General features: G+C 42.0%; 1 protein-coding gene across 8 annotated transcripts; it reads left to right on the top strand.

Annotated features, from left to right (window-relative positions):
- Positions 1-633: 633 nt before the first annotated feature.
- zmynd8 (zinc finger, MYND-type containing 8) lies at positions 634-17,908 on the top strand. Of its 8 annotated transcripts, none has more exons than XM_080461984.1 (21): positions 634-757; positions 5,873-5,946; positions 6,101-6,246; positions 9,079-9,300; positions 9,493-9,606; positions 10,028-10,093; positions 10,293-10,385; positions 10,469-10,556; positions 10,721-10,776; positions 10,879-10,956; positions 11,058-11,173; positions 11,933-12,432; positions 13,472-13,564; positions 13,739-13,894; positions 14,252-14,785; positions 14,876-15,376; positions 15,595-15,785; positions 15,985-16,065; positions 16,168-16,246; positions 16,322-16,561; positions 16,717-17,908. In XM_080461984.1, exons 1-21 carry the CDS (start codon positions 744-746, stop codon positions 16,890-16,892), a joined length of 3,618 nt encoding a protein of 1,205 aa, XP_080318110.1. In that variant the 5' UTR covers positions 634-743; the 3' UTR covers positions 16,893-17,908. The 8 variants fall into 8 exon arrangements, with proteins under 8 accessions (XP_080318110.1, XP_080318111.1, XP_080318116.1 ...); XM_080461987.1 differs by lacking the exon at positions 10,028-10,093 and adding an exon at positions 1,648-1,756 and having other exon boundaries at positions 670-757; positions 16,144-16,246; XM_080461985.1 differs by lacking the exon at positions 10,028-10,093 and having other exon boundaries at positions 665-757; positions 16,144-16,246.
- The last annotated feature ends 488 nt before the right edge of the window (positions 17,909-18,396 follow it).

Here is an 18,396-nt window from a genome sequence, read left to right as displayed (position 1 = left end):
AGACAAACACACACAATGTAAATACAATTCCCAATAGTAAAGTCACAGTTGATGTGAGGGAGTGTTACTGCAGCACAATACATTTTTGTCTTGTTGAGTCATGCTCTGTGGATGAACAAGGCCGTAGAAAATGAAAGCCACAGTTTGTTTTTTTTAAATCTGGAAGCACATTACATGACTGTAATGAAGTCGGCATGATTCACATTATCAAAAAACGGTTTGGTATCAAGTCAACAGTTTGCAGGTCCAACAGACTAAATTTCACTGAATGTTGCTTAAATGTAGATAACCTTTCTGGAACTTCAGGGTGAGACCATGTGGGACATGTGAGAACACACAGCTCTGTTTTTTATTTTATTTTGTTGAACAGCATACGTCTCTCCAACTCTGTACCAATGGTCTCCTGAACAGGTTTTTGAACTAACAACTCTACGCACCCTTCCGGGCAGCTGATGTGTACACAGCCGGATCATTTCGATGTAGTCCTAGCTCGTCTTGCTTCAAGTACTGCCTTCCAGTCCGCCTGTACTGAACAAAAGACAAGCAGCCAGGAAATGCAGAGGCCAATCAGCAGCTGCCTTACATTTTGACAGCACGCGGGGCCAGTCTCAGCGTGGCTTTTATCAGAGCAGTGGAGTTGGACAGCCTGGAGAGCCGTGGCTGTGCTCTGAGCAGGCTCAGGGCTGACAGGGCTGTCCTCCATGTTTTAATAAGCATTGACATATCACACTGAGTTTTTAACCATGCATCCACACAGGTAAGCCTTATCTTTATTCTTTCACACATGCTACAGTGTTGATAAGGCACCAGCCACTGTGGTTGATCCGTGCCTGACTAACAATACAGGTTTGTCTGATAGGCTGAGGGGGAGGGGGGAGAGCATTTGTCAACCCACAGCACAGGAGAGGAGCTGGGAAAGAGAGCATAGCATGGCACAGTGCAGTGCAGTGCAGTGCAGTGACAGCCTCTTTTTGCTGGGTGGGGCGGCTCTCTGCCACAGGGGGTCGCAGGTCAAGTGCAAGGTCTTCATGAGTGTACTGTTTGAGAAGACCTGCTTCCCTGGTTAAAGTTCATAGCAGAAGTGAGTGTTTGTGTGTGTGTGTGTGTGTGTCCCAGGCCCGTGCTGCCAAGATGACAGGCCTGGTGAGGGAAATGGGCAGGATGGGAGCGACAGGGAGCAGCAGAGGGGAGTCCCCAGAGGAATTAACAGATGGTAAACTGACAGCACAGCAAGTTTAATTTAGGCCTCAAACTGGAATGGGAGGAAGGCAGCAGAGGACTGTTGTTAATTGTATTAGAGGCTGACATGGCAACAAGGAAAAGACTAGATGGTCTAATCACCTGTTTTATTTTCAGTCTTTTTTTCTTTTTTTCTCAATCTAAAACCCAGTTTGCCTGAACCCTTTTTTTTTTAATTCAGGGGATATAAACAAAATGCAATGAAAGAGTCTAATCTATTACTAACCTGTTCAAGAGTGTTGTGAAATACCAATGATCTGAAAACAAAATGTGTTGTAGCAGCATATTTATCAGCGGATTGGAGAAACTGCCTCAGCCTCATGGAGTGCGCTGCCTCCCAGTGTTGTTCTCTGCTGCCGAGTGTCAGCCATTTTAGAGAGCTTCCCCTTTCTGTCCCTCTGCTCCAAGCACACTGGGTATTTGTGTGTGAGAGAGAAGGAAAGAAGAAGGGAAGGACTTCCTCTGAACAGGCTCTGCATTGAAACCTCATCTCCTCCAGAGAGGCTTAAAAAACCAGGTTAGATCCACTTCTGTTTATATGCAATGTTGTTGGTTTTCTGTGTGCATGGATCATATGAAGAATGCTACATTTATTCAGTGACTGTGTCTTTCTCTGATTGCTCATCCACAATGTATTTCACGGTTTTAAGGGATTTCATGAAAGAATTTGTGATTTTTAAAAAAAATTTATTACTGGATGATGCCTGACAGACTGTGTGAAATACAACCAAGGAAACTGTGGCCTGGGTATAATGGTGCACACAGTGTTGCTTGACCAAGGTTCAGGAGCAGTTTTCATTGAGTGAAACAGCAAATCCACCACTCAGTGCTTTGTGAATGGGGCCTGGTAATGCGTTTAATCCCCTCATTCCACCACGGAGTGAGGATTGGTGCAGACACACTTAAATCTACATTACTCCCACACACACATATCCTCTTCAGTATGACGTGTGTCTTTAAAGGTCTTCACAGGGTACTTTATATATTTAGAATTACCTTGTTTTCAGAGTTTTCCATCAGGATATTATAAGTCACAGCAGCAGGTATACACCTTACATTCATATTTTACGTGGCTGTAGGAAAAAAACATCCTGTTTTAGCAGGAGATGCAGGAAAACACTCATTTTTATTCTCAATATTAATTTCAGCTTTACATTAATTGATCATCGACAATGCACAATGATCATTATTTTAGTATTTACTTTCATGTAACAAGTTCATACTTTACAATCGGCAAATATTCATATGTAATCCCAGGTCAAGCTATTTAAGCCCATACATTCTATAGGAGTAGTGTCAAATATTTGATATTCTTGATTTGAATGTTGGGTAATGGAGACTCTTTTTTACAATAGTCACATGTATATTGTAGTCCGTCCATCCATCCATCCATCCATCCATCCATCCATCCATCCATCCATCCATCCATCCATCCATCCATCCATCTTCTATCACACTTAAAATGTATATTGTAGTGTCCTTATGAAATCCCCTTGTTGTTGTGTACTTTCTCTCTTTTCGTATTAGAAAGTAAATTTGGAGGATTACCATGGCTCACATGTTAACATGGATCATCTGCCAATCTTCCAATCCTGCTTCAATTGAAATACAAAACTATGTCCATATGAGTGGTCTTCAATCACCCCATATTGCTTGCTTGCATGGCATCTATTGGTATTGTCATGTGTGTGTTTGTGAAAGTGAAAGCTGCTTGAGACTGCTGAATTGGAAAAATGGAAGTCAATTTACCATTTAAAGGAGTGATTCACAGTCATGCATAGAAACTTCCCACAGTGAAAGTCAAGGACACTTTTGCTTAATAGAGAAGAGCTCAACAACCAAATCGTTCTGACCTAACTGTCCCAAACCTGTTAGATAATCTACATGGTTGTCTGGAATCTATGCTTTTTTAACATTTTAAGAGGTATATTGTGCTTCAAAATGGGTACACAGTTGGGTTTCATGCTGCAATATTTTAGACTGCTGAAAATGATTTAATCAAATCAGTCACAAAATCTACAGTACCTGTGATCTGAGTCTGATTCTATCAAACTCCTCATATCTAACCATATATTGCAATGTGAGTGGAGCATTACAAGGAGCCAATAGTGATTTTTGGTCCTGTTTGGGAGGTCGGTGTCATTTCCAGCTTCATCTTTGTGTCCACTATTAGGGCCCGGGCTGCAGATCAGCATGCTGGGGCACATAATAAGCTGCATGTGGTCCTGTACAACAGATTTGACTGGTGCCGTGTGTACGTGCTGTGTGCAGTGCGCACACTGGTCAGAGAGAGAGAGAGAGAGAGAGAGAGACAGAGACAGAGAGAGAGAGAGAGAGAGAGAGAAAGAGGGGGAGTCTTCAAAATGGACGCCATACACAGAGCTGAGTGCAGAGCGGGAGAAGGAATGTGATCCTCTCCCTGTCAAGCCCGTAGGGCTATCATCATCCATGTCTGATAGAAGGTGCACGGGCAGTGTGTGTCTGCTCGGGGTTTTATGGGAATGAGGGACTTGGTTTGCGGGAGTTTTTCAGTAACAACAAGGATCAGTCCTCTCTGCATTGCAGCACTGTGGTTGAGGAGAGCGGGGAGAAGAGAGCCTGTGTGGCACATCGAGCTCGGCACCCAATCAGGCACCTCCGTGTGGTGCCCGAACCAATCGGCAGCTCGCAGCCGAGGTTAAAGATTGACAATTGCAGGAGAGAGCAGCAGGGAGAGAAGGCCTTCTGGGAAACCTGGACCCATCTTTTTTCCCTCATCCCCCAACGTCCTCAATAATTGATAGAGATTAAAGAGTAGGCTGAAGAATCTGTGTGTGAATAAGGTATGCTGTTGATTTCCTACATCGAGGCATGATTGTTATGGCAGTGGTGGGTGTGGAGAGGGATGTATCAGCAGGTTTACAGCAGTCTGTATGGGATGTTCTGTGGTCTGTGATTGAAAGATGTGTTTTTGTCATTGCTTTGCCTCTGTCCCTGTGTCTCTCTTTCTCTCTGTATCATGTTGCTGTGTTTCCTGGCCTGAACAGGGCAGCATGTTGCTCTGCTAAACTGTCTGAGGTTGTCTTGACAGGTTATAGATGAAGTAGCCAGTAAAGCCATTTTACTACTCTCCTGATTTCGTCTGCAGATGTGCTGTGTGTCTGTCTGTCTGTCTGTGCCATCTCACCAGTCTGTTGTGACAGAGGGGGATGAAAGGTGTGGGGGTTGGTGAGCAGGGAAATTGAAAAGGAAGCAGTATTTTAGTTTTCAGTGCCTGCAAGCAGCACATTGATATGCAGCGTTCCTCAAGTGTGAGGGGAGGGAAAATGGTCAAAACTGAAGCCCTCTGAGCGTCGAGGCCACAGCGTCTGTTGTGGCTTCAGAGAATCTGGTAACAAAAAAACAACCGGATCGACAACAGGACGCCTGAAAGCCAAGGTGAATCATGTTGAACTGATACTTAGAAAAAAACCTGTTGGGCAGATTTTGCATACGGGGTTGCTCGGTGTATACTGAAGCTTGCGTTACAAAATTTCCCCCTCACCCAGCTGTGATGGTGCAAAGCTTTGAGATCAGTTGTGGGGTTATTCGTAACGTCCCAGGTTTAGTAATGTAACCGTTTGATCTAGTCATCTTGCTAGGTATCAGAAGGTTGAGACATTACAGAATGTACTGTTATGTGTTTTCATGTTTACTATTTTTAGACCTGCGGGCCGGCGGAGAAAGATGCCGGCTTTTTATATTTGGAGAATGACTCCACACATTGAGCTGCTGTTGCTCCAGTGTCAGTTCTTTTTTTTTTTTTTTTTTTAAATGTTCTTATGTCAAAGATGTGCGCATTGTCTTTTGGTTGTTAGCGTTTTACTTGTCTGATGTCATTGTAACATTTCCTGGTTGACAAAGTCTGGAAAAAGGCAAACGGCTTTTTATTTAAAAAAAGATCGCTGATTTAAAAGCTCACATTATTTAGGTGGAGATTATTTTGCCTTGTTTCTTTTGGTCTCTTTGTTGAAGCAATGAAACCAAAGAGGTCAAGCAGTGAGATTATTTGTTTATTGACTTTATGAGACAAACTACAGTTATTCAGTATTTTACCAACCCAATTGAAATAAACTTAAAAACACAAACTATATGAACTTTGATTAAAACATACCTTTTGAGAGTAATTTTCAATAAATACTGCTTTTAAAGCCATTAAAGATGGTTTAAGAATGAATTTGTGACAAACATGTTTCCCAACTCTAACCAGAGTGAAATTAGTGTAAAAGCGAGCCTGTTGGCTGGATTAAATGTTCTTGTTTTGAATAACTGCATCAGAGCAAGATAAGAGGAATGTGTTGAAGAGGTAGGTTGGACTATTATATAACAAACCTCTGCTGCAATATATTGCAGTCTTAGTGCCAGTCTGACTATTTACAGGCTGCAAATGAAACACATGAGAGGAAGTCACAAATGTGAATAAAGTATAGGTTTCCTTGATGTTTGGGGTTAAATAAATGATGGTTGCCTATGTTACACCCAATAAAACCAATAGTTTTCCCTATAGTGTAGTTTATGTTTAACCTTTTTCGTGACTAACTGAGAAATAAACACGATAAACTTTCAGATAAAGCAAAGTTACATTACATTGACTCTTGATTCCTTTGTGTTTCAGTGTGGGAGAGGAGGAGGGTAACACAGAAAAGCAAACAGTAACGGATCAAATGGAGATTTCAACACGATCCAAAGGTAAGAAGAGGTTATAAATAAGGTGGCAACGCTTTTTTGTTTCAGCAGATTCATCAGATCTGTGAATGTGGTCTGTGTCTGTGGATTACTGTAATTCTGTTTCCTGGCTTCACGACAAGCAAAGAAAAACTTTGGTTCTTTTCTGCACTTTCAGACACGGGATCAACAGAGCGGATGGCCCCGAAACGAAAGATGCCCAGTCCTTCTCACTCATCCAACGGCCACTCCTCGACTGAAACCTCACCCTGCCCAGTAAAAAAGAAGAAAAAACCAGGTGCTGTTGGCAGCAACAGAGATCAGGTACCAAGCAAAGACCCGATTCAGTTCAAACCTTTATTAAAGCTGTGATCTTTGAAATGTCAGTCAAAGGCAAATGATGCCTTAGTAAATTATTCATTGTGAAATTGAGGAAGTCCTGCTTGGTTATAAAAGATTTAACCTTTATATTCCTGGCCTGATAGGATTGAGTGTCTCATAACCATAACTTCTAGATCTTGATCATTCAAAAAACTACCAGAAAGCGGAGAAATAAAACTTTGCTTCCATATACTAGTCATTATGTGATCGCTAGAACTCCTGCAGTCCGACCATCCAGTCGCAACATACAGTTAAACACACAATAACATTGAATAACTACTGCCATGAAATCAAAATAAATCCAGGCACCCTGATAAAAGGTATCGTCATATGAAGATTATACAAATCCCACATTTTTACAGGTGTTTGACATGAATTGTTATGTAATGTTATGAAACAATTTTACCAAGTTATCAATAATGTACAGCATTTACCCTGCTTTTTAAAAAAAAAAAAAAAAACATTACTCATAAAACTGGACTATATAACAGAGGAGTCAAAATATCGCAATTGTGCACATTCGGCCCTTTAAATGTGAGAGATTCCTACAGTACATTACAGGACCTGTTACCTTCATGTAGGCGCTGACAAAGCTCAAATACTTCTCCGGCAGAGGTGTGTTTTACACACCGTTGTCGATGCTTCTGATGACTTAAACCTCTTTCGCAGTAGAGACGAAGCAGTTACTCACCATTGTGTTCAGTCAATATTTCAAGGCCCGTATTTATTCATCGAGAACGAATGCTCGCTTGCAGGAACGCCCTGTTCCACATCCCACACAGTTTAAACACATCTAAGGCTGGAAGCTGTCCAGTGTAACCACAGTTACACTAGTTAGCCACTTAGCAGCTTCACTGGAGCAAATTGCAATGAATATATGTAAGTCTTTTTTGTGTATGTAGCTGAAAATCATACTATTGCTTTTCACTTTGATCACCACTCTGCTGTCTCTTTGCTTTGGGGGAAGTTAGATTTAGTTCTGCTTTTACCTTCTCTTAAAACAACATCAGGCACATTATTTTGGTTAGAATGCGTTCCACAGGCATGTATTCTTCTTATAGCGACTTTGAATCACTTCAGACTTCCTAACTGAGAATGTCTTTCTTGGAAAAAAGAAAAAGGGTTGTAGCATTCCACTTTTTCTCAACATTCCAATTAAGACAACATTGTGAACATTTTCCAGCGAAGCTGTTGAAGCGCTAACTGTCTGAATACAAGTTAAAAACTTTACACAGAAAACTCTGAGGCAGAACTGTACTGCATGTTCAAGTCATTCAAACAATGACAAAACCTCTATGTGCCTTAAAAACAAAATAAATTTAATGTTTGGGCTCGTGCATCATTTCTGAAAGCTGAACTATGAGCCTGAAATGCTGCAATGGGACACTCACATACAATGGAGTGGGCTTTTGATTACTGGAGCCTTGAAACACAAAAGACTCCTGAATGAGCAGGAGCTAAAATGAACAATGTAAAGTTGCTTTTTAATCAGAGATATTCCTATTCTACATAACTGAGTAAACCCTCCTTGGTAGTGCTAGTTTTCCATCCATCTTTCGGACTGCTTTATTCAGCTTACTGTTTAGGATTGTGGGGCCAAATCCAGCGGACTGGGTGAAAGCAGGGTTAACCCTGGACAAGGCCATCAGTCCATCACGGGACAAACACAATGGACAGTCAACGCCTTCACATTTACACCGCGGGTCAAAGATGCCAAATCACCTCCAACAACCCGTTTTTCTTTTTTTTCTTCCCAAACTGAGAAATCTACCCATGCACACAGGGAGAACATGATAATTTCATTCAGAGGCCTGGCCAGGACTCAAATTCATGATATTCTCACCATTAGGTGAGAGTGCTAATCACTATATGAGTGTGCGGCTCCTCACAAAAACCACTGGCCCACACCTGCTATAATGGACCAAGTGATCATGCAGCTAAAATATTTGCACTTTGGTACCCAGTGTCTCATCTGTCTGTTGTGCATGTGACTGTTGATTTCATCCAGGTTGAGAGGTTGCGATAGCTACTGTGTGATTTTGCTCTGCAAAGTGTTTTATTTCAGTTGGGACTATTGAAGCTGTTGGATGTAATTGATTGTTGATTACAAATTGTCGATCATGTTTGTTGTTCTTCACTTTAAAGTAATTACCCGATCTTATACAATGTTGTAATCAGTCAGATACTCACTTTGCATTTTTTTTCTTAATACTCAGTGCAAGTACTAAGCTTAAAAAAAAAGAAAAAAAGCATATGTTCTTCCACTGACATTGTAATGAATGTTTTCATGGTTGCCGATACCTTGATAAAACTATCTGCAATCAGAATCTAATCATGTGATTAATCCTGGCTGACAATTTAGATTGCATTTTATATGCTCATGCCTTGCTTGAGCCAGTCTAAATCACTTAACATATTATGTTGACCTTTGTTAAGAGGGATATTTTCCTGATTCATCCAAGCCGCTCACACTGCTTTCCCTCCTGATGATGGCTGTGTTGTATCAGACAGACTGAATAGGTTACATGGCTTCGTAGGGTAAACACTGAGATCTGTTGTTTGTTTATGTGATTCCTGTCAGATGTTTCAAAAGACTTATGCTGATGAATAAAACTAATTAACTATCAGTTACTCTGTGCCACATGGGGCTCAGGTGAGTCTGTGTTTTGGACGGTCATCGTGTGACTTCTGTTGATGCTTTGCATGTCTGCTTGGCTTCTCTAATCTCTAATGTTGACCTTCCCCAACCTTGTGTTTCTTTTGCCTGCATTCCAGTCAGAACTAAGACATGGTCCCTTTTACTATGTGAAGCAGCCAGCACTCACCACAGACCCTGTTGATGTTGTACCGCAGGACGGCAGGAATGACTTCTACTGCTGGCTGTGCCACCGCGAGGGCCAGGTGCTCTGCTGTGAGCTCTGCCCCAGGGTGTACCACGCCAAGTGTCTCAAACTACCAGCCGAGCCCGAGGGCGACTGGTTCTGTCCGGAGTGTGAGGTACTCACCCAGGAATCTGAATAGTGTTGTAAGATACATGTAGTCAAAAGATATAGTATATATACATATGTAGTTGTGTAGGGCCGGACAGTAAGTATGGACGTAAATGGTACACGCATGTTACAATCTTGGTATGTTGTGTGCAATGATGGGATATAAACAAAGTGTTCATCTCCTTCTGGTGTCTTGTAGAAAATAACAGTTGCCGAGTGTATAGAGACTCAGAGCAAAGCCATGATGATGCTAACTATAGACCAGCTGTCTTACCTACTAAAGTTTGCCCTGCAGAAGATGAAACAGCCAGGCGTAAGTATCCAGTGACCTCTGTCAGTGTGAGGAATTTACAAAACTGATAACTGTGATGAAGCATATGTACGCTGTGAAAATGAGCTTGTTTATTCTTATTTGGAGGTTCTTTCGAATATACATCACTTTAATATTTGGCATGAATTCCTCGTAGGCCAGTCCTGATTTTCTACATTGCTTACGCAGCCTGAAGACCTTGTACTCCTCTCAGTCGTGCCAGATGTGAACATCTCCTGAAAGCACTAAATATTAACACATCAGCCCAGCATGAAGTACTATTGATTTGCATGTTGAATAATTTCTAATAATTAACAAATCAGCGTTCATTGCATTACAATGGCCCGACTGTGGCTGGAAAACCATGATAGCAAACGTGCTAGCCGGTGGTGAGGATACAGCTGCCCCTCTCGCTCTCTTTCAGGATCATCCCCGCTTGTCATCTCGCTCCCCCCATGCAGCTTCCACGCAGAGAAAGACTTTTAATTGGGTAATCAATTACACCACTAACAAGACCCCGTCATGATTTCTTCCTCCACTGGTTTTCCTCCTTTTGTTTGAAGCGGCTTCTAGAGCTTTTAGTAGTAGCATGGTGGTAGCATGTTGGTGTGCGTTGCAGGGGACGGTGGTGTTTGGAGAGCAGAGTTTAAGTTTGTCTACATTCATTTTATCATTTATTTATTTTTTAGACTGAACCCTTCCAGAAACCTGTTTCCCTGGAACAGCACCCCGATTATGCTGAGTACATTTTTCATCCTATGGACCTTTGCACACTGGAGAAGGTAGAACGTCCTCACACGATTGTTTGACACTTGAAGAATGGACAAAATAGATAGTTACATTGCGTATATGTCTTTTTCCACAGAATATTAAAAAGAAAATGTATGGATGCACAGAGGCCTTTTTGGCAGATGCAAAATGGATTTTGCACAACTGTATCATATACAACGGAGGTAAGTTGCATATCATATTTACAAAGTCTAATACTTTTTTTTTTAATATTACTGTAAATACCCTTGAAATAATTTTGCAATAGTGCTCATTTCTAACAACTAATAGGAACATAACTAACAGGATGATATGAATTGTCTAAGACAATCGTGTACTCACATTGCAGGCAATCACAAACTCACTGCTACAGCTAAAGTGATTGTGAAAATCTGTGAACATGAGGTCAGTATGACAACATTTGAAGTTTTAGTGTAACTGACACTTACACTCTGATACCAAAATACATCGTACACGTTGTTTGATTCATCTCGCTCTGTTTTGCAGATGAATGAGATTGAAGTTTGTCCCGAGTGTTATCTCTCTGCTTGCCAAAAGAGAGACAACTGGTTCTGTGAGCCTTGTGTAAGCTTGCTGAGTTACTTGTCACTTTCTGTGTAGATGATTCCATCAGTATTTTTTTTTATTTTGATATAGTTGATGAGAATACAACTTTATCTCTACAGAGTAATCCGCACCCACTAGTGTGGGCCAAACTTAAAGGATTTCCATTCTGGCCTGCCAAAGCTCTGCGGGACAAAGATGGACAGGTGGATGCTCGGTTCTTTGGTCAGCATGACAGGTACCTTTTGTGTATCACTAGCTGCATTTAAATGGCCACTTTTTTGTCTGTCTGGTAGAATTCTTTCAAATTGAGGTATCAGATTGATATATGAATATTGGATAAAGTGATCAGATCAATGCGCAGGTTCCTATGCACCAAGAATATCATCCCACACACTGTGATAACAGCTGTGTGACTGGCAAACATGATTTCCCATTCAGTATTTTCTGGGATCCAGTATTGGTGGTCGACATGTGTTAGGTGGACTACTCAAGCTTCTTTTACAACTTTTAACGCCTAAGAAATACGACAATCATATGATCAGGAAGATATGAGCATGGAGCGTTTTTTGTTGGGTTATTTTTGTGTGTGTGTGTGTGTGTGTGTGTGTGTGTGTGTGTGTGTCACCTGCATTGACCTGTTACATTGGCATACATACATACATTGGCACAGATATTTTTTAGAATAACACTGACATGAAGCTTCATGGGATTATGTTAAATAACATACCTACACACAAAGCTCCAATCTGGTGTGAAGTTTACATGGACTCAGGTCAGATCTGATATACAGTTACACCACATACATTGATCCCATAGTAATTCCAATGGGATGGGACTAAGCTAGTCAGATACACTTGTTTACATGCTGTTATTTCAATGGGCTCTGTGTTTAATTGGATTACCTATGATCCATGTAAACCATGGCTAGTGACTTAAAGCTATATTTAAAGCTATATTTGTCATAGCCATGATTTTGTTGATCTCTGTCTTTCAGGGCTTGGGTTCCTTTAAACAATTGCTACCTCATGTCCAAAGAGATTCCCTTCTCTGTGAAGAAAACCAAAAGTATCTTCAATAGTGCAATGCAAGAGATGGAAGTCTATGTGGAAAACATGAGAAAGAAGTTTGGGGTGTTTAATTACGCCCCCTTTAGGACACCATACACTCCTGACAATAACTACCAGATGTTGCTGGATCCCTCCAACCCTTCGTCTACGCCCATCAAACCTGATAAGCAGGACAAGATCAAACTGAGCTTCGATATGACGGCATCGCCCAAGATCCCCTTGACCAGGGCTGTGTTGTCTGGGACGGGGGTGGGCGTGAGCGCTGCAGGGCGGCGGGTCCCTCTCACTGACATGCCCCGCTCACCCATGAGCACCAACTCCTCTGCCCACACAGGTTCGGATGGGGAACAGGAAACAGCAGATAAATCCCAAACAAAAGCAGCAAACAGCCAGTACAGTGCAGGAGAGGAGTCCATGGACTGCACAGGTACACAACGTTTTAGTGTGTCTGATTTACTCTAGCAGCATTTATGAGACGGGGTGTTGCCGTTATTCTCATGTGACAGTTATCTGGTTCATCATTTCATCTACTAGTAGTGAGTTTTCAGGATCTAAGCCTAATGAACATAAAAAAATACACAGTAGGGAGTCTCTAACTTATTCCTGCCAAGTAGCAGAACCAGTGATAGTTCTGTTACTGTTGGATAGGTGTTCAATAAACATTCGATGTGTTTTGTAAGTGCTTCAAGACAGGGTGCATGATAACTGTACAGACAAAGGATAAAGATGGATTCAGTGTTGGCTATTGTGTTCCATGTAGCATAACTAAACTTATGGGCCTGATGTGCTGGAACGGGAAGGTGCAAGTATTATATGTACATTGTAAATATTCTACCACAACAATATTTCTGTTTGAGATGAAATTATCCATTAATAATGTGCAGGAAACAGGAAGAAATGTGGTAAAATGTTAATATATCAAAGGTTTAGTATAGCTGCTGCATGATCGTACACTTTCTGAGGACGAAATGGCATTGAAAAGTAGACTAAGAATGAAAATGATGAAAAAGTAAGCCATTTTAAAGGTGAGCAAACATTGGGTTAAACAAACAAGCGTTTGGATGAGCAAACATTTACACCACAGCCAACATGTTGAAAAACGTAAAAACAAACAAAAACATCAGCGTCACATAAGTTGCTTCCCCAGCGTGTCAAAGTGTGTTGATCACAGTGATTTGACTGAGGAGCTGCTCCGACCCTATATAACCTATTTTTTCAGCTTCTCTATTAAACAGAACATAGAAGTTGGCTTTTGTATTGACAGTAGATAAGACTGTAAAGTAATGTCTTAATCCTGTTAAACCCATGTAAATTCAGCTTTATGAAGTATCTGCGTGAACTAGCCAAGACTAATCGTCACTGAACTTACACTGTTGCATCACCTTTGTTTGCAAGTGGGAACTTTCAATGTATAAATTAATATTGCCATGTAACCTCACCTGCCCATTTTCAACATGGTCCTGCAGGCAGCTCCTTGGACAGCCCTAAAACATTCCACTCCCAAGGTCCAAAGCAGGAGAAAGCTCCACAGACAGGAAGCATTTTGAACCTTAATCTGGGTGATTTTTTTTTTTTATACGTCTTTTTAACAATAACCTGTAATATGTGCTTGCATGCATTGAACAATGTTATTTTACTCTGAGAAGTAAAACAGCCCTTCATTTTATTCTACAATATTGTAGTCATTTCTCTTACTTGAACATTGATAAGAGTTCTCCGTTTTGTCTTATCAGATCGGAGTAAAGCAGAAATGGACCTAAAGGAGCTCAGTGAAACAGTTCAGCAGAAACAAGGAGCCGCACCAGTCCTCACTTCTCCAAAGAGACAGATCAAGAGCCGTTTCCAGCTGAACTTGGATAAAACCATTGAGAGCTGCAAGGCACAGCTGGGTGAGGACACACGCTAACTTGTGACGTGTTTGTGACTGACGTTCAGTCAGACGGCGGCACGAGTGTGTGGGTGCTAATATTCTCCACTCACAGTGATGTGACTAGTTGGTTGCCCAGAGGTGTGTGTCATTACGTTTCTCTGTATTGGCGCTCTGTACTGAGTGTCCACTGAACCCTTTCGTGAAGAGAGTTTTCAGTCCATGTGACCCTAACTCGGATAAAGTGGGTATAGAGGATGGATGAATGCATGGACATTCAGCTATTCTCAGAAAGTCGTTGAGTAAAACACACAGTATAGGTTTTTTGAAGACATTTTGGTTGCGAACTACAATGCAATAGCAGCTGTCTGTTTTGCAGGTATCGACGACATCTCTGTGGATGTATATAAGGGTGTGGAGCACAGCGACTCAGAGGACTCGGATAAATCTGACTCCAGCGACAGTGAGTACGCCAGTGATGAGGAACAAAAGACAAAAGACAGTCAAGACACGGTGCCCAGTGAAGAGCCCCAGAAAGAACCACAAAAAAGTAAAGTCAAAGGCCAGCCATGCCCGAGCCCAGACGGGGAGGCGAAAGAGGATTTTCTTGCATTGTCCGAGTCTGAAGCAAGCAACGCTGGTGCAACTGTGTCCGAGTCTCCGACTAAGGAGAAATCAAACAGCGATTCAGAAAAAGAAATCCCAGAGAAGACCAAAGCACCACCAGAATCACCTGTGTCTCGGGAGAAGTCTCACGGGAAACAAGAGACAAAGCAAACTGTGCCAGTGGAGGATTCTGATTCAGAGAGGGAGCTGGTGATAGACCTCGGAGAGGATCAGGGTAGCAAGGACAGGAAAAGGAGCAGAAAGAACAGCGCAACAATTAAAGAATCAGCTAGTGCTAAACCTGAAGGTGAGAGTTATACTTTGTCTGCTGATCCACTGAATTGAACTGTCATTTTTCATCTGATAACTGCCAGTGCTTTCTTTTCCCCCCCTGTAGGTAAATCTCAGACCACGTCGACACTCCAATCTCAAACCAGCACGGCCCCATCCACCCCCTCCAGTGTGTCCACACAGTCCACTGTGGCCATTCCTGTCTCAATGGTCTCCTTCACTGCTCCCTCTCCTGCCACCATTAGCCTCACATCGGTGTCCAGTGCCACTGCAACCCCTCCTCCCTCCTCGTCTGCCTCCTCCACTCCTGCTTTGAAGAAACAGCGCCCCCTGCTGCCCAGAGAGACGGTGCCAGTGGTACAAAGAGCCGTGGTTTGGAATCCCGCTGCCAAGTTTCAGACCTCCTCTCAGAAGTGGCACATGCAGAAGGTGCAGCGGCAGCAGCAGAATCAGGAGCCTGCTTCGGCCACACAGACGCAGCCATCGTCTCCAAGGCAAGGCCAGGCTCAAGTGCCAACCCAGACGCAAGCATCTGGAAATGGTTCTGCAGGAGCCCCCTCTTCTTCTGCACAAAGCACACGCTATCAGACCAGACAGGCTGTCAAAGGTGAACGACATGGCTGTGGACACAGCATCAAAGAATTACATTACACATTATGTGAGCCTGCATATTATTGTTCCACTTATGTGGCACATGATATGAATCCATGTCAGGAGATTTTGCAAGATGAGTTCATTATAAAAATGTGTTCCAAACTTTTCATTACTTTTATTACTGCTAATTTTTTTAAGCAATAGATTATTTCTCTTTTTTTGCCCACCTAGCTGTTCAACAAAAAGATGCTCCACTCAGCACAACGACATCAGCTGTCACCCTGGTGTCCAGTAGCCCTGTCGCCATCATGGCAGCATCAAGTTTAGGCACCTCTGCTACGACTTCTCCGCTGGCAGCAGACCTGTACATCCCCACTGCTTCAGCAGATGTAGCTGCAGACATCGCCAAGTACACAAACAAAGTTAGTCATTTTACTGTTACATTTGCTTGTAATGCTCTGAATCAACTCCACTCAGCTCTCACTTGATCTCCTTGGGCACGTTGGTGGTGGAGAGGATTTTCTTGAATGCTCCATTTGTGTTGGTTGCCAGTGTTGGTTGCCAGTGTGCTCCAACAATGAAATGTTTGTATGGAATGATACATGCTCTTCTCTCTTTCAGATAATGGATGCAATCAAAGGTACAATGACTGAAATCTACAATGACCTTTCAAAGAGCACTTCAGGGAACACAATAGCAGAGGTAGGAGTTCATTCTTGGTACTTTATTGGCTGCATTGTGTTCGCCTCGGCGTTTCCTATATTTATTTTCTTATTCTAGCCTCCCCATGTGCTTTCCTCGCAGATACGACGTCTGAGGATCGAAATAGAAAAGTTGCAGTGGTTACATCAACAGGAGTTGTCAGAAATGAAGCACAATCTTGGTGAGAAATTTATTAGTCAGAGATTAATCAGCAATCTCCTTGTGTGATGAGTCCTACGTGTGTTCTTCTAACTAGAATTGACAATGGCCGAGATGAGGCAGAGTCTGGAGCAAGAGAGGGAGAGGTTGGTGACTGAGGTGAAGAAGCAGATGGAGGGGGAGAAGCAGCAGGCTGTGGATGAGACGAAGAAGAAACAGTGGTGCGCCAACTGCAGAAAAGAGGCCATCTTCTACTGCTGCTGGAACACAAGCTACTGTGATTACCCCTGTCAGCAAGCCCACTGGCCAGAACACATGAAGTCTTGCACACAGTCAGGTAACAGTGTGTGTTCGTAGCATGCTGCCAATAACATGTCAAACCTCAAAAACTCCTGTCTTTTGAGCCGCTGTGGACGTCTTCGGTGATGTTTAATCAACATCGCTGATGATGGTTTCATAAATGTGAAGTATTTTTCTTTGTTCTGTCTGTAGCCACAGCACCACAGCAGGAACCAGAGACTGAACCAACTGCAGACCTCCCAAACAAAGGTTTAGGTCAGACTAGCAGTGGCCCAAACTCTCTCAGAGACCCGCCAGCCTCTGCACCACCAGACAAAGACTGCGAAGTGGACAAGAGCACTGACAGTGTTGCTGTGACTTTGTCATAACCAAGCCCACCAGACTTGAAAATGTAAATGTGTATATTGTTTTGTTATTTTTGGGCCCACTATGATATATAGTGGAATGAGTCTATGTAAATTGTTGGTTTCAGGAGATTGTTACAAATTAATAATTGAAATTATTTTTTATTTATTTTTATTTGCCTGTCTGAGCTCATACGTAGTACCTGCAGTGCACAGTGGGATAATAAAAAGAAAGACTGAAAGCAGGAACCACTAACCATAGATAGAGGGCAGTTCAAATCCATAGCGCATATTCACACACTTCTTTACTGATCTGTACAGAAAGCTGTCAGTATATCAATCTGAAGAGCATGCGACAGTATCACAAAACATAAACAGTGTAATGGACAACAGTTTACGACGGGAGAAATGTAACCGATGTTAATGGACCATCTCTGATGTAGATCAGAGAAAATCTGACAGAAATGTCTGTATATTACTCTTTTTGTATGTTGTGTTAATTTATTTGTAATTGTAGTGTTGCTGGTTGTATACTGCAAAGATAATAACAAATACACATGTTTAAAAGAAGATGTGCTATGATTACACTGAGACCTATGCCCCCACCACCTGGTGCAAAAAAAACTAATTTCAGCTTCAAGTTGAGTAAGTTAAAAGGTTTGGGACAGAGATCTTGACTGCTGAAGTTACACAGATTACAGATAACCATCATGAATTGTTTGGCGCAAACGGTGACACGCAAAGTCTTGGTGCAGTCATTATGGAGACGTCTCAAGATTCATCAGGATATTGTGTGTCTTGGTTTGATTTTGGTATTTGCTTATTGAAAAAGGCTATATTTGCCACTGACTGTATTATTATAGAGACACAGTGACGCGGTGGTCACAGCGAGCAGGTCATGCGTTCAAATACTGGCTCAGCCTTTCCAAGTGGAGTTTGCATGTTCTCCTAGTGTGTGCTTGGGTTTCCTCTGGGGACTCCAATTTCCTCCCATAGTCCAACAACATGCACGAAAGGTTAATACACTACCCTATGTTGCCCATCGGTGTGTGTGATTATGTGTGATTGTCGGTCTTTGTGTTTGCCCTATGATGGACTGGTGACCTGTCCTCGCCCATAGTTGGCTGGGATTGGCTCCAACACCCCAAGACCCTGCACGGGATAAATATGTCCTTTATCCAATATAGAGGATGGATGGATGGATTATTTTTAGTATGACAGTATGGTTGCAGATTATCATATGGAGTATTTTATGCATCAGAAGCTTTAAGATAAAAAAAAGAAACACATTCCTATTTCTTTATGTTGTCTTACTGTCTGCAAATTGAAGTTTTCTATGAAAAATTTAATTTTATTGATATTGTGCTGAAGACAACCGTCATCTTAAGGCACTTTTACAGAGCAAAAAAAACATTTAGTTTTAAGTATAAAGGTTACAGAAGCTGATATTTTTTAAATATACTTACATTTCTCGTTAAATACATTCCTTATTCTGGATTTTAAAAAACGCACTTTCGGCCCCCAAAGC

Source organism: Lipophrys pholis, assembly GCF_963383615.2.
Source record: "Lipophrys pholis genome assembly, chromosome: 4".
Taxonomy (NCBI): Eukaryota; Metazoa; Chordata; class Actinopteri; order Blenniiformes; family Blenniidae; genus Lipophrys; species Lipophrys pholis.
Note: the sequence above shows the minus strand (reverse complement) of the source record. Positions and strands in the feature narration are given on the sequence as shown.